The 15,291-nt window shown below is 36.8% G+C and overlaps 2 protein-coding genes and 2 pseudogenes across 3 annotated transcripts; 2 read left to right on the top strand and 2 right to left on the bottom strand.

The window, feature by feature from the left end:
* Positions 1–4,868: 4,868 nt before the first annotated feature.
* Positions 4,869–6,164, top strand: LOC148923965 (glycylpeptide N-tetradecanoyltransferase 1 pseudogene; annotated as a pseudogene).
* A 291-nt stretch (positions 6,165–6,455) lies between these two features.
* On the bottom strand, positions 6,456–8,722 carry LOC148923964 (dihydrolipoyllysine-residue acetyltransferase component 2 of pyruvate dehydrogenase complex, mitochondrial-like). Its single transcript, XM_089061652.1, has 12 exons — positions 8,651–8,722; positions 8,510–8,557; positions 8,346–8,409; positions 8,124–8,221; positions 7,791–7,876; positions 7,633–7,708; positions 7,343–7,410; positions 7,201–7,267; positions 6,998–7,093; positions 6,819–6,921; positions 6,628–6,723; positions 6,456–6,544 (listed from the first exon to the last, which is right to left on the bottom strand). Exons 1-12 carry the CDS (start codon positions 8,720–8,722, stop codon positions 6,474–6,476), a joined length of 945 nt encoding a protein of 314 aa, XP_088917778.1. The 3' UTR covers positions 6,456–6,473.
* A 497-nt stretch (positions 8,723–9,219) lies between these two features.
* LOC148923963 (uncharacterized) lies at positions 9,220–10,450 on the bottom strand. The gene is made up of 3 exons (XM_089061651.1): positions 9,705–10,450; positions 9,518–9,585; positions 9,220–9,359 (listed from the first exon to the last, which is right to left on the bottom strand). The coding sequence occupies exons 1-3, from the start codon at positions 10,448–10,450 to the stop codon at positions 9,220–9,222; spliced, it is 954 nt and encodes a 317-aa protein (XP_088917777.1).
* A 2,739-nt stretch (positions 10,451–13,189) lies between these two features.
* LOC125207234 (glycylpeptide N-tetradecanoyltransferase 1 pseudogene) lies at positions 13,190–15,166 on the top strand (annotated as a pseudogene). The gene is made up of 2 exons (XR_016133054.1): positions 13,190–13,295; positions 13,820–15,166. The product of XR_016133054.1 is annotated as a glycylpeptide N-tetradecanoyltransferase 1 pseudogene (transcript).
* Positions 15,167–15,291: the final 125 nt, after the last annotated feature.

Raw genomic sequence — 15,291 nt, 5'->3', positions numbered from 1 at the left:
TTCTCTCAAAATACTGCAAAATCAGAAACACTGCAAAATCAGTGTATATGTAATTAGAAGAAAATTTGAGTGGAAATGTGGAGTGCAATGTGTAACAAGTCATGATTAAACCACTATATATAACGTAAAATTCGAACAAAAATATACCTTAGATATACATGAAATGAAAGTATAGAATAAAGAGGATTAACATTCTAGGCAGAGTAAGATGTGGGCCTTCTCACCTTAGTTGTACATGAGAGTAAAGAATAAAGAGCATTAACATTTTAGACCAAGTAACATGTCTACCTTCTATTAACTTATTAAGATTTAATTTTGTAGAATTGATGAAATCTTTATATGATTCTACCATAAGACAAGATTAATCATATTGAACTACGTTTATTGACAACCAATCAAACAACAGTTTCGAAAAATCAAAAGTTAGGATGTTTTAAAATGATCGAAACTTGCAAAAATGAAGCTAGGAAGAAAAAGAAGAAATTATTTGAGTAACGAAGGCCAAGAACTTCGAGTTTGTGAAGATACTGAATATTGCTGAGACAGTAATCACATCCCTCGGTGAGGTTTTATTATAATACTCCCTCTGTTCCATAGTAATAGAGTCATTTTGTCATTTTGGTACGTTCCATAGTAATGGAGTCATTTTCCTTTTCAGTAAAAGTCAACACATCTACTTTATTCTCTTTTACTTTTTTCTCTCTTCATCTCTCTACCTTTTTCATTTTCCACTTTATTCTCCTTTTACATAAATCACATAACACAATTTTTCTTAATTTCCATGCCGAAAAGAAACGCCTCCATTATTATGGAATAGAGGAAGTATAACTTTAACCTTTTGATATTGGGGATTCTTCTAACCACCCCCTCGCCGAAGTTGAGATTGCTCATTACAATAAGATTGTGAATTTTTAATTTAAATCTAATACTAATAAATTGTAGAATTTTAATTGTATGAGTTTACATAATTTTAATGCATATTCACGTGAACCGTGATTACACTCTATTATGTGTTTATATACCCACATACTATACATATATTATACGTATATAATAAAATAGTTTTATACGAGTAGTTTACAATTGTAGAAACGATTTTTCAGTTGATGTAAAAATAGCGGGAGATTTAAGTCATATTAATAAATCATGCATGGGGTGTATATATGGTTATGTATACTATTGGAGTAGTATATATGGGATAGGAATTGAGATCAAATGAAAACTCTAAACATTGTACAAACTCAAAATTATGATCTAGACCATTGAAAAATGTCAACAAGTCAAAAAAAACATCAATAGAAAAATGTCAATAGAATTTTAACTGTAGACAATGATTAATGTTGTGTTCATATTGTGTTGATATTGTGTTGACATTAAAATCTTGAAAGTTTATATTGTGTTGATATTGTATTGAAACTATATTGAAGCTGTGTTAAGAAGTTTCGAGTTTGTACAATATATAAGTTTGCATATAATTTCCATATTAAAAAATTTGTTCCATTATCAGCGTGAACATGTAATCTCACAGCTGGAAGTGGGCCCCTTTAAAATTCCATTTGTCAATATGTTAGCGATAGGACACACCACATAATATTTCCACATAGGTATGCCTAGTCCATGGAATTTTTTCGCATCACGAGATCAGTTGCAAAACTAAATACTCCTTCCGTCCCCCATAATTTTACCCAGTATTTCATTTTGGGCCGTCCCACATAATTTTACTCACTTCACTTTTACCATTTCCACATAATTAGAAAGGACTCCCTACGATAGCCCCGTACACTGAAATAAAATAAAAACAAGTAAATTAATCAACTAAAACATCAAACTAAAAACCATAAGCAAAATGAACTACTCAAAATCCACAACAACCTACTCCCCCAAACTTATTCCGAACAAAGCGAAGAATAAGTTCAGAGAAAAGTTGTGAATTTTGAGGGGTTAAAAAAACAAACGAAAACATAGATAAAAAACCTGGTTGGGTTGCCTCCCAACAAGCGCTTTTATTTAACGTCGTTAGCTCGACGTCTCCAAGCTTTGTCTACAAGAACCACTCGATCTCGGGAGCGAGCGACTCTAATGGTCCTCCGAAAACAATGCGTGTGTACTCCTATCCACAAAGAACACAAACACAAATTAAGCTCGGATTAGAGAACAAAATTAAATAAAATAAAAACAAGTAAATAATGTCTAAACTAGCAAATTCAAAATCTTCAAGATATCAAGCTTAGAACTTAATTAGTCCCCGGCAACGGCGCCAAAAACTTGACTCGAATTATTTTAACACGAGAAATACCCGCAAGTGTACGGGGCTATCGTAGCATAGGCAAGTCAAGAGTATCGTATCCACAGAGACTAATTAAGGGCTTAAGTACCTCGAATCAAGATCATTCGCTATTTACACAACCGAAGATTGGGTTTTTGTATCTAAATCCTAAGAACAATGAATCAAAACAAAGTAAATAAACTGAAGATGGGTGAATTGAAGAGAAAGTGAAGAAAGAGTAGAGCCTTGGGATCCAACTACAATGTTATAGTCTTGATTAATCTCACTAAACCTCTAAATCAATCTTCAAGCTATGCCGACTGGGGTCTCAAGAGTTACTAAGCTATCACGAAGGTAAGATCATGCCTTCTCTCGAATGCACATGACTTGTAGGTTGCATGCTAGGCCCAAAGTCTCCTTATAGTGTAAGCACACAACTCCAAAAGGCTCCTAAGATTTATATCCTCACACAAAACCTCACTCCTCTCGGATGATATTGATTAAGGTGTTGTTCACTCCCAAATCACACATTTGTTAATCAACTCTCGTATATTGTAACAATGTAAAGATGCATTCAAACGGGTAGCTAATCCAATGAATGTAAAGGCGCGGGAATGACAAAATAACTACATGAGCCAAGCATAACATTAAAAGATCGATTCACCTATTTGTGTCTCTAAGATTATTAGGAAAGTCGCTACAATAGAATAAGCCCTCTCTCGAGTGCACCTACCCAATAGATTAGATTCTAACTATCAAAGTCTCCTTCCAATAGATTAGATTCTAACTCCTTATGTTCCTAAGACTCAAGCCCTCACATAGGGTCCCCTCTCTCGAGTGTAGATAAACCTATGTGTTGTACTCGTTCCTTTTACCACATAAAACTAGCTATCTCTCGATTAATCTAGTTAAACGGACATGGTTCTAAAGTTGGCCAAACAAAAGAACAATAAAAGCACAAGAACAAGCAAAATAACCACAAGAGCTAGGCGAATGTTCAATTCAATTAAATCAAAACATATTCAAAGTAATCTTCACCCAAAGCTCCACAAATGTATCTAGCTACTCATGTTTAACAAGATTTCAACAAAATAATCGGTAGAAAACATGGAAAACACAAGTCAATTGATACTAAATGTCCCGGAGATGAATTGGGGGTTGAGAGTCCTTCGTCTTGATGGTTGAACTCTTCTCAATCGTCCTCCTCTTGCTCTTGGATGAAAATTGGTGTATATGGATGTTTTGAGGCAGAAAAAATGGTGTTGGAGGCGGATGGGCGTGTGTCCCGTGAACCCTAGGCGTTGCACATATATATAAAGCAAAACACCCGCCCGGGCGCCGTGCCCGGGCGTTTTCTTCTCAAACCGGGCGTTTTCACTGGATTGGGGCAGTGTTCGTCTAATGGCCATAACTTCTTCTACGGGACTCCGATTGAGGCGTGTAAGATACCCACGCGAAGCTCTTTCGAAGACGAAGAGAATGGTATGAGTTAGAGGCTGATTGGACTTCGAAATCTCCAGAAAAACTGCCTCGAACTAAGGCTATTGCACATCCACTTGTTTTGCACATTTTTCTACACATTCTTCACAAAATGGTCAAATACCAAAATAATAGAGAAGTAATCATAATCATATCCGATAATAGACGAAATGTGATCAAAACCATGCAAGATTACTCTCTAAAACCAAGCAAAATCCAAGTATGTCAGTGGGCCCCATATTCCACTAACTCATTCATACTCACATTTTATTATAAAACTAATTCTTTTAAAGTAGGACCCACATCCCATCAACTTTTTCAACTCACTTCCAATTAAATTTCTTAAAACCCGTGCCGGGTCAAAGTGAGTAAAATTATAAGGGACGGAGGGAGTAATTTATTCGTAGTATGGAATAAAAAATTGCTAAGACAGCAACTTTTCATTTGACTTATACTTAAATTATTTCAATGCTTAATAGGAAAAAAAAAAAAAAAAAAAAAAAAAAAAAAAAAAAAAACTATCGATTCAATAACTCATAAACTCATCAGGATTAAGTTTGACATATCATTAAATCACCCACCAAATTTCGTTTACAAAATTTCAGCTACGTTGATCTCCATTGCTTCCTTGCGAATAGGGGGTTAAGGTGACCCATTCTTTCAAGTTTCAATCTCCATTTCAGTTGACTTTAATCTTTAAATTAGAACTTTTTATTTGTTCGACTTCATGCCTATATTGACCTTTTTTATTTGGAAATTTGTGTGTGACTTTTAGATTGAAAAGTGATTTATTGAATTGAGCTTCTATATATGGTTCAAATATTGCAATGATGAGTGTCTGGCTATTGTTAAGATCACTGGAACTGATAGAGATTGATGGTGCTTCTTAGGAATGGAATGAAAATTTCTTTGCATTTTCATTTCATTATGTGCTTTATTTCATCACACCAAACAAATGAATGGATTGAAAGTAGGATCACATTCCATTCATCATACAAAGAAGGGTGTTAGTGTTGAAGCATTCAGTCCATACATAATGTTAATGAGGATTTGTATCTTTTGGCTTATTCAGAAATATGACTAGTGCTTCTTTTCTTATAGTACTAATATAAGTTCTCCGAGAATGGCTGACAATGATGCTCTAGCTCAAAACATTACCTCTAACGAGAGTAATGCATCTTCGGAGAAGGAAATAGAAATGTCAATTGATGCATTGGCAAGTACAGTTCAAGAAACCTTCTCACTTTCGAAGAGACATAAGTTCTGGGAGACCCAACCGGTTGGCCAGTTCAACGATCTTGGAGATACGAGCCTTCCTGAAGGGCCGATTCAACAGCCTACACCACTATCTGAAGTCAAGCAAGAGCCGTATATTCTTCCATCCGCCTATGAATTGGTTACATGTGATCTGGATTCTGAGGAGGTGTGTAGTGAGGTTTATACCTTATTGACCAATAACTATGTTGAGAATGATGGTAGCATGTTTAGATTCAATTACTCGAAAGAGTTTCTTAGATGGGCACTCTGTCCTCCTGGTTATTTCCCGAGCTGGCACGTTGGGTTGAGGGTTAAAACTTCGAAGAAACTGGTTGCATTCATAAGTGGGATCCCTGCTAAAATTCGTATCCGGGATGCTGTAGTGCTGCTTGCAGAGGTCAATTTTCTGTGTGTTCACAAGAAGCTCCGATCTAGAAGACTCACTCCGGTCATGATTAAGGAGATTAGTCGCAGGGTTCGTATGGAGAATATATGGCAGGCGTCTTATACTTCTGCCATTGTTTTGCCTACACCGGTTGCAACTTGTCAGTGCTGGTACAGGTCGTTGAATCCAGAGAAGCTAATCGATGTTGGGCTTTATAGACTTGATGCATGGGATACCATGACCCGATATATCAACTTTTATAAGTTACCGGAGCAAACCACAACCCCTGGTTTCAGAAAGATGGAGCCACGCGATGTTCCTGCAGTTACTCGTTTGCTTAGGAATTATTTAAAGCAGTTTGTTGTGGCACCAGATTTTGGTGAGAATGATGCTGAGCACTGGCTGCTTCCCAAGGAAGATGTGATGGATACTTATGTGGTTGAAAGTCCTGAAAGTCACGAAGTCACTGATTTCTGCAGTTTTTACACTGTTTCCTGTTCTGTATTTGGAAGCCAGAACCATTCACATCTGAAGGCAGCGCATTCCAGTTACAACGTATCCACCAAGACTCCCCTTCTTCAATTGATGAATGATGCTCTCGTTGTTGCCAAGAAGAAGAATGTGGACATTTTCAGTGCGTTGGATGTTATGCGAAACAAGACATTCTTGAAGAAGCTCAAGTTTGGCCCCGGGGAATGGAAGCTTCATTACTCTATGTACAACTATAGGCTTAAGCACGAACTAAGATCATCAGAGCTTGGCCTCATGTTCTTGTAGATTCTTAGATCATGTTGTCATTTGTACAGAGTGAGTTTTTCCATTGTTCTTGGAAGACTAAGTTATGCTGCTATCTTGTGTTGACATATTAATATCAACGTATTGATAAGGTAGCAAGTTAGCAATTTAAAAAAAGTTAGCAATGGATCACATCCCTGATAAATCCTGTGCAATAATGGAAATGTACTAAAATGACCAAATTCAGCTTGTGTTCGGATCTGAATTTACAGTATCAACAAGCGGATAGACAGAACAAATTTCTTCTAGGACAAAAGAAGGGTTAGAATAAAACATGTGGGATTGCCGGCTTTAAATCAACATCGACTCTGGATTCTCAATGTAACCTTTGAACGCCTTCAACCATTCTGCTCCGGTGGCACCTATACACGGTTCAGTAGTACATTATAGAAGTTGAAATAGCATTTCCTGTGTTGTATTGTATCAACTGCAATTAGCTACTTACCATCTATAACCCGGTGATCACAGCTCAGTGTCGCAGACATGAACGATGCAAACTTAAACTGGTCAGGGCCAGCACAGGGCATCACTCTTTCCTCAGCTGCACACGCAGAGAGAGCACATCAAACGCCAGCAATTTAGCAACTACCAAATTAATCTTTCGTACTGCGATAATAGACAGAGAGTTCAAGTTACCTGAGCCAACCGCGAGAATGCCAGCTTGGGCTGGATTGATAATAGCACAAAAGTGCTTGATGCCGAAAGGGCCACCAAAGTTTGATACTATGAATGTACCACCCTGCAAACCAGATACATATAGATTGATACGATAAGCAATTGAGTCTTCAAAACGATCGATGAAGTTCCTGTTTCACCTCATAGTCTTCTGGCTTCAAGCTGTTTTCCTTAGCCTTTTGAGCTAAATGCTGGACTTCCTCAGAGATTCTTGACAGACCTTTCTTGTCAGCATCCTTGAGTTTTAGGGCAACGAGGCACACAAACAACTGTCAGATCATTCCTATCATGTGGGAAGACGCTGACTTTACATGATAAGCATTCAACCCCGAAGATGGCTTACCTTAATTATAGGCACATATAATCCATTTTCTGTTTGCACAGCAACACTGATATTCACATTGTTGAACCTGTGGCACACAAGAAGTCGTGAGTAAGGCATGCGTTAAGGTTAAACTACAACCTTCTTTACCAAGTATACTTACTGGCGAATACAATCATTGGTCCATGAACTGTTGCACCGAGGAACTTTTTTAAGGGCCAACGCTGCAGCCTACACTCAAAAAAGGCCTTTAATGAATTGTTGGTGGGAAAATCTATCCAAGCACAATATAGTTAGGTTTGCGATGGAAATAGAATCATCCAAGACATAGAACATAAATACGAGTATAAAAAAACAGCAAATTTTTCATCAAAGAGAAGGAACTTGAGGGAGGAGAAAGAAGAGAAAGTGCAGATGAGCAGGTAGTACTCCCTCGAAGAAGGCCTATCATACCTTAATAACAAAATCGTTAACAGAAATCATTTGGCCACCTGAAGCTTTTTGCAAAGAGTTTAGCTGGGAAAGCAATCTGCAGATCAGGTTGAGGTTAAAGAAAATATCAAAAATAACTTGGATGGGCCATCCTCATTTGCAGAAGAATGCACACTCACCCCCTAAGCTTGTCAACACATGTATCTACAGTCAGGTAATAATGTGGGATAGTTTGTTTTGATTGCAATAACTCTTCAGCTGTCACCTGTCACACAAATGGCAATCGTGTCAAAACTCTTGACGCGGTATAATTGATTTTAGAACATTTCATAGTTCACATGACGCATATATGGTTATGCATGTTAACTAACACAGACCTCTTATTCCGACGATTAAGATACAAAATCGCTTCAGAATCTCAGATCATTAAGAGAGAGTGAGAGAGGGCTATCCAGCAACCTTATATAGTACATAAGACAAGGGTAACTGTGACAGCAATGTGGAAATATTACCTTTCTGATCTTCGAGTGTGGGATGTCAGTGTAATCTAAACTGCCAACTGTTACGTTAGCAACATTAGGAGCTTGTGAAACTTCCTTACCACTTGAAGCTGTAAGAGGAGAATGTAAACCCGATTTATATTATGGTTTCAAACAAAATCCATTTCCTAAAAGTTTTCGATGGCATCAAACTACATGAACACAGCCCCAATAACTATCAGGATAATCTTCAACAATCAATACCTGCTTTGTCAATGCTTCCATCAGGATTAGTTCCTTTGATGTTTGCAGGAGATACCTGATTTAAACACATTGCTTCAATATATTTAAAATGAGAATAAGAAAACAATTAGTTTAGTTAGATAAATATCATAGATAGTTCATCTAATTTACATTACGAATCTATGATCCTCCTCAAGTTTTCTGGTAATCGGACTGGCAAATATCTAGACAGCCCAGTTTTCTGGCAATCGAACACACTAGTTTCAAAATCTTACTAATATATTTTCATCCAGCAGCTGATGATTGACTTGTAATACGTCGAAAGAAAATAAATACTGGTTTGAACCAGTTGAAATCACATAAATCAAGTGAGCAACATCAAGCAACATGCTAAAGACGATCAAATTAACTAAGAGCCTAACACACATTATTTGAATAGCACTAAAAATTAAGAATGTGCCAAGGTGAAGGTGCCAATTCATAATAAGAATAAGACCCCTTAATAAATCAAGCAATCAACTTTATTCTTGTTCTAAAATGTGTTCAGAAAGATGAGAACAGAAGTAGGAAGACATAGATTGAACATATAAAGACCTCTACTCGGATAACAGATAGATACCTCACAAACTTTAATCCCACTTGATCCATCCCCACGCAAAATTTTTGCAAGATATCCTTCTTCCATACATTCCATTTCTATTGTTGCTTTGTCCTTAAGATGTTAATTGATGCACAATCAGTTATCAGATTACCAAGAGGGCATGGTAAAATTGAGTATGTAAGTGTAGAGTAGCGATAGAACCTACAGTTTCCACTTCACAAAGCACTTCTCCAGTAGAAACATTATCAACCTCTTTCTTCAACCACTTTGAAATATTACCCTATATTACAGCAAACAAACAGCCCTTAGTAATGATTGTCGAAGGTAGCAAACAACATGATGAATACGAGAGTCGACAGGGATGCATGCCTCTATCATTTTTGGTGGGAGAGTAGGCATTCCGATTTCAAAGTGGGGCAGAAGACCTGGAAGACAGTAACATGTTTAGCTGAAAAATCAGAAATCTTTATATAAACAAACCAAATGGATGCACTAAGAAATGCATAGTTTGCAATATAGTGAATGAGTAACTTAACTCCTAACCTTCCTACAATAATACTAAATGAAGGAACATAACTCCTACCTTCCGGCTTCTTCATTGTTGCTGGCATGTCTTTTACATCGGAACCATCATCATCCTTAACCTGTCGTCTGAAATGATCGAATAAGAAACTATATTCAGTATTTACTCATCACAAAGTGTTGTGTAAGTTAACAAATCAAACGAATAAACTAACAAAGTAAGTGATATTATTATCAACCAAACTTACACGTTTGAGCCTACAACACATCGGATATGGGCAAAGAATCTACAATCGCCACAAAAATACACCCAACTTGTTTGATCTAATCTTTTGAGACAGACATCGCAATCGAATATATATTCGCGATACTTTGATGGAAAACTGAAGGCAAGAGAAAGAGGATGGTGGTGGTATTGGGGATTTAAGGGGAGAACGAGGGGCAACGATGCACAACTCTTGTGAATCCACACCTCACATGTGCTACACATATACGCCAAGTCCACATCTTCGACACCACAACCATCACAACAAAAGGGAAATGAATGCTTTCTCATCAGTGTCAAAGGGTGATCAGGGTGACTTGGGTGTTCGATTTGCCTGTTCTCTTTTAGTATCATATCTATGCTTATCCTTTCGCATTTTATATCAACATCGAAATCACAGCTAGAACATCGGTACGCAAGCACGGGTTTAAGATCACGCAGACATACATCGCACCATGCAGGGTCGACACTCTCCCGGTGGTAATCATGTAGGTGAAGGGGATGTTGAGGGTGTTTAGGGTGCAAAACTTGAATAGGCAATTCTCCACATTTCTTGTGGAGAATAATCCTATTCCGGCAACTATTTTGGTGCGTGCAAACATAGGATGCCTCTAAATTAGCTACGGAATCGCCACACGCATAACAAATTGGAGTATCACTAATACTCACATTTTCCGTGAGAATCAAAGGATGTTCATGGTAGAAACATTCAACAACCTTCTTCTCCATGATTCAATATCTATAGTTACTGATAGTGCTGCGCCCTTCCTCCTCTGCTATTCTGACGCTCTGTAGTCTTAGGTTAGGGCAGATGCAGATTGGTAAAGCTCTTTTCAAATTCAATTTGCCGCTTTATTTCAAATTTGAGACAAAAATATTTATTCAAAATTGATTTTAATATTTTAATTGAAAATTATACTTCCTTCATCCCCAGTACTCCCTCCGTTTCATAGTAGTAGAGGCATTTCTTTTCGGCACGGAGATTAAGAAAAAATTGTGTTGGGTGAGTTAAATAAATGAAGATAAAGTAAGAAATGAAAAAGGTAGAGAGATGTAGAAAGAATAAAGTAAGAGAGAGTAAAGCAGGTGAGAAGAAATGTGTTGACTTTTACCAAAAAAGGAAATGACTCTACTACTATGGAACGTACCAAAATGGAAAAATGACTCTACTACTGTGGAACGGAGGGAGTACTATTTATTACTACTACTGTGATTTATGGATTATTAAAGTTTAATCATGAACTAATAATAATTACAAAATTAGCCCTAGAAAAAAAATGGCTCTGAAATAGTTAGGGGTGTCGAAACGGGTAGCGGGTATCGGGAAACCCTCAACCCGACCCGCTACTCGCCGGGTAACGGGTACCCGCTACCCAATGATAATGTGAAACGGGGCGGGATCAGGTAGTTTGTTTTAAACTTTTGCGGGTATGGGCTACCCGCGCGGGTTTACCCGTCAAACCCGATAATACCTGTTATTTTTATGATTAGAATTTTCAAATATTTTGTTTTAGTTAGTTAGTTTCAAATCTATATATACTCCCCAATGATAGATTTTATTTCCAATTATTATCCGCTGCCAAATGAAGGATTGCAAGATTGGTGAAAGTGAAACTTTTATTAGGTTAACATAGAGATTAGAGATTTAAAATATTTAGACTTTTCTTTGAAGTGATTTATATTTAAACTTTTGATTAAAGTGAATTATTTTTTATTTTATATTAAACTTTTGATTGGTGATTTAATTTTAGACATGCTTGATGTTTCTATCATATTTGCTTATTTGAAATTTGGATTTGCATTAAATTTCATACGTAGTCATATTATATTTAAGAGATGAGAAATCACCATATTTGTGCATAGTTAATAGTTGGAAACTATGCAAATACAACAAAGTAAAAATAATACAAATCTAAAATTTGTAGTGTAGCAACTAGCAACAATCCCAAAATTCATTTTAGAATTTCAAACATGTACATAAAATTATTGTATTAGATGACTAGCATTGATAATAAGCGAAAGCTAAAAGTATAATATCATTGAATAATATAATACACAATTCAAATTATGTCTACGGGTTTGGGTAACCGCAACTGCGGGTTTGGGATACCCGATGCGGGTATGGGATTACCCGTTTAACTATACGGATCGGGATTGGGTAGTATAATATTCAAGTTTTCGGGTACGGGTACCTGCAAAATCGGTTTTGGGTACCCACGGGTACCCATTTCGACACCCCTAGAAATTGTATTCCGACAGCGCCGGCCCATTGACGAGAAAGAAATGGCTCTGCAATTAGTTCCGGCGACAGCGGCGGCCCATCAACGAGACGAAGTCGTTACCGTCAACCTCATTTGTCGTTTCCAATGAAACAATTGAATTTCGATTTTGAATTTAGACTTTTGAATTTTAAATTTTGAATCTTGAATGTAAGCCCCTTATCTATGTTCTTGAATTCCGACAATGTTGAAATGCATATTAATGTTCTAAAACTAGATTTGAAACACATATATGACATAACATTATGGACTATAATTTCGTCGAAGATGAAGCAGAAAAATAGAACAAAATACCGTCAAACTAGTCCTACATATTCATTATCAACATCAAATACGTCCTGAACATTTGCAATAATTAGATGACTAATAATTCGAGATTAAGCCTAATCGGGTCAAAATTTTGCTAATCGGTTGACCGTAAAAAATTGACAGAACCGTTTGAAATAGACTGATCGACACGAATTTCATTTGTTATGGACCCGTTTTCCAAAAAGTGGATGTTTTGAACCAAATTCGTATATCGGTCATATATAATTAAGACCAAAATTGACATTTACTCTTAGTAAAATAGATACATTTATAGAATGGCTTATTTTGCAAGTAAATGGAAGTACAATTAATTAATTATCATTATGTTCACTTGTTAAAAATTTTGTGTGTATTATTGAAATTTTTATTACTAGTCCTAAAAAATAGACTAGTTTTATTAATTTTTATGGTTACCCAAAATTAGAAAAAGTTTAAATATGAATAATTTTTCAAAAAATCATAATCTTATCCATCATTTATGATATAGACCACGTAATCTATTAACACTCACTCCACTATTTTTACCTTTTCCTCTTATTTTTTTCTTATCTTTCTCTTAATTTATCAATTGCATATAAAACTCGAAGCTATCTATATTTTTTTGTACGGAGGGAGTATTTGATAAGATTTTAGTTTTACTATATAGTAAATTGAGTATTAGTAATGACACGACTTGCTGATTAAAAAATAAGTTAGATCTACGGATATTAATTGGCCAACCATGTACGCACTAATATTCGTTGAATCTCACTCAGTTGCAAAACTAAATAATTTATTAGTAGAATGGATTAACAAATTGCTAAGACAGCAACTTTTCATTTGACTTCTACTTAAATTAGTTCAATACTTAATTGAAAAAAAAACTATCGATATGAACTCATCAGGATTAAGTTTGACATATCATTAAATCACCCACCAAATTTCATTTTTAGTACAAATTTTCAGCTACGTTGATCTCCATTGCTTCGTTGCGAATCAGGGTTAAGGTGACCCATTCTTTCAATCTCCATTTGGGTTGACTTTAATCTTTAAATTTGAACTTTTTATTTGTTCGATTTCATGCCTATATAGACCTTTTTTATTTGGAAATTTGTGTGCGACTTTTAGATTGAAAAGTGATTTATTGAATGGAGCTTCTATGGTTCAAATATTGCTTATGATGAGTGTCTGGTTATTGTTAAAATCAATTTATGTTTCTTTCCAATTAATTTTCTATCTGACTTCATGCTTAAAGTTGACTGTGATTATTGTTTCTGATGGTGCTTCTTGGTATAATGGAATGGAACCAGGTGCTTCTTTGCATTCTCATTTCATTCCGCGCTTTATTCATCACACCAAACAAATGAATAGATTGAAAGTAGGAATCAAATTCCATTCATCATACCAAGAAGGATATTAGTGTTGAAACAAATGAATAGAATGAAAGTAGGAATCTGATGAGTTAGTTTCGTATTGTTAAGCTGCATACATGATGTTAATGAGGATTTGATTTGTGCTTCTTGTCCTATAGTACTAATATAAGTTCTCTGAGAATGGCTGACAACGATGCTCCAGCTCAAAACATTACCTCTAACGAGAGCAATGCATCTTCGGAGAAGGAAATCGAAATGTCAATTGATACATTGGCAAGTACAGTTCAAGAAACCTTCTCACTTTCGAAGAGACATAAGTTCTGGGAGACCCAACCGGTTGGCCAGTTCAACGATCTTGGAGATACGAGCCTTCCTGAAGGGCCGATTCAACAGCCTACACCACTATCTGAAGTCAAGCAAGATCCGTATATTCTTCCATCCGCCTATGAATTGGTTACATGTGATCTGGATTCTGAGGAGGAGTGTAGTGAGGTTTATACCTTATTGACCAATAACTATGTTGAGAATGATGGTAGCATGTTTAGATTCAATTACTCGAAAGAGTTTCTTAGATGGGCACTCTGTCCTCCTGGTTATTTCCCGAGCTGGCACGTTGGGTTGAGGGTTAAGACTTCGAAGAAACTAGTTGCATTCATCAGTGGGACCCCTGCAAAAATTCGTATCCGGGATGCTGTAGTGCTGCTTGCACAGATCAATTTTTTGTGTGTTCATAAGAAGCTCCGGTCTAGAAGACTTACTCCGGTCATGATTAAGGAGGTTAGTCGCAGGGTTCGTATGGAGAATATATGGCAGGCGGCTTATACTGCTGGTGTTGTTTTGCCTACACCGATTGCATCATGTCGGTACTGGCACAGGTTGTTGAATACGAAGAAGCTACTTGATGTTGGGTATATTAGACTTGATGCATTGACGAGCATGACCGGTTATATCAACTTTAACAAGTTACCAGAGCAAACCGCAACTCCCGGCTTCAGAAAGATGGAACCTCATGATGTTGCTGCAGTTACTCATTTGCTCAGGGAATACTTGAAGCAGTTCATTGTGGCGCCAGATTTTGATGAGAACGACGTCGAGCACTGGCTGCTCCCCAAGGAAGACGTCGTGGATAGTTATCTAGTCGAAAGTCCTGAAAGCCATGAAATCACTGATTTCTGCAGTTTTTACTCGGTCCCCTCTTTGATACTTGATAGCCAGACGCACTCAGTTCTGAAGGTGGCCTACTCCTATTACAACGTATCCACCAAGACACCGTTGCTTCAATTGATGAACGATGCCCTCATTGTTGCCAAGAAGAAGGACTTCGACGTTTTCAACGCTTTAGATGTTATGCAGAACGAGACATTCTTGCAGAAGCTCAAGTTTAACCCCGGGGACGGGAAGCTTCGTTACTATCTGTACAACTATCGGGTAAAGCACATCCTGAGATCATCGGAGCTTGGCCTTGTGCTCTTATAGGTTCATAGGTTATGCTGTCACCGGTGAGCAATTATTTTGTACAAGTGGTGTTTTTTCTCTATTCTTGGAAGGCTACTATCTTTGGTATTCCCAAACCAAAGAAATTAGATGAATTCTGTCACTGAACATTTGTACATTGCATATTCATGCTAAT

This window comes from Salvia hispanica, chromosome 6, assembly GCF_029641045.1.
Source record: "Salvia hispanica isolate PSC_SH4W2 chromosome 6, Shi_PSC_v1, whole genome shotgun sequence".
Taxonomy (NCBI): domain Eukaryota; kingdom Viridiplantae; phylum Streptophyta; class Magnoliopsida; order Lamiales; family Lamiaceae; genus Salvia; species Salvia hispanica.
This window is presented reverse-complemented; position numbering and strand designations above follow the sequence as displayed.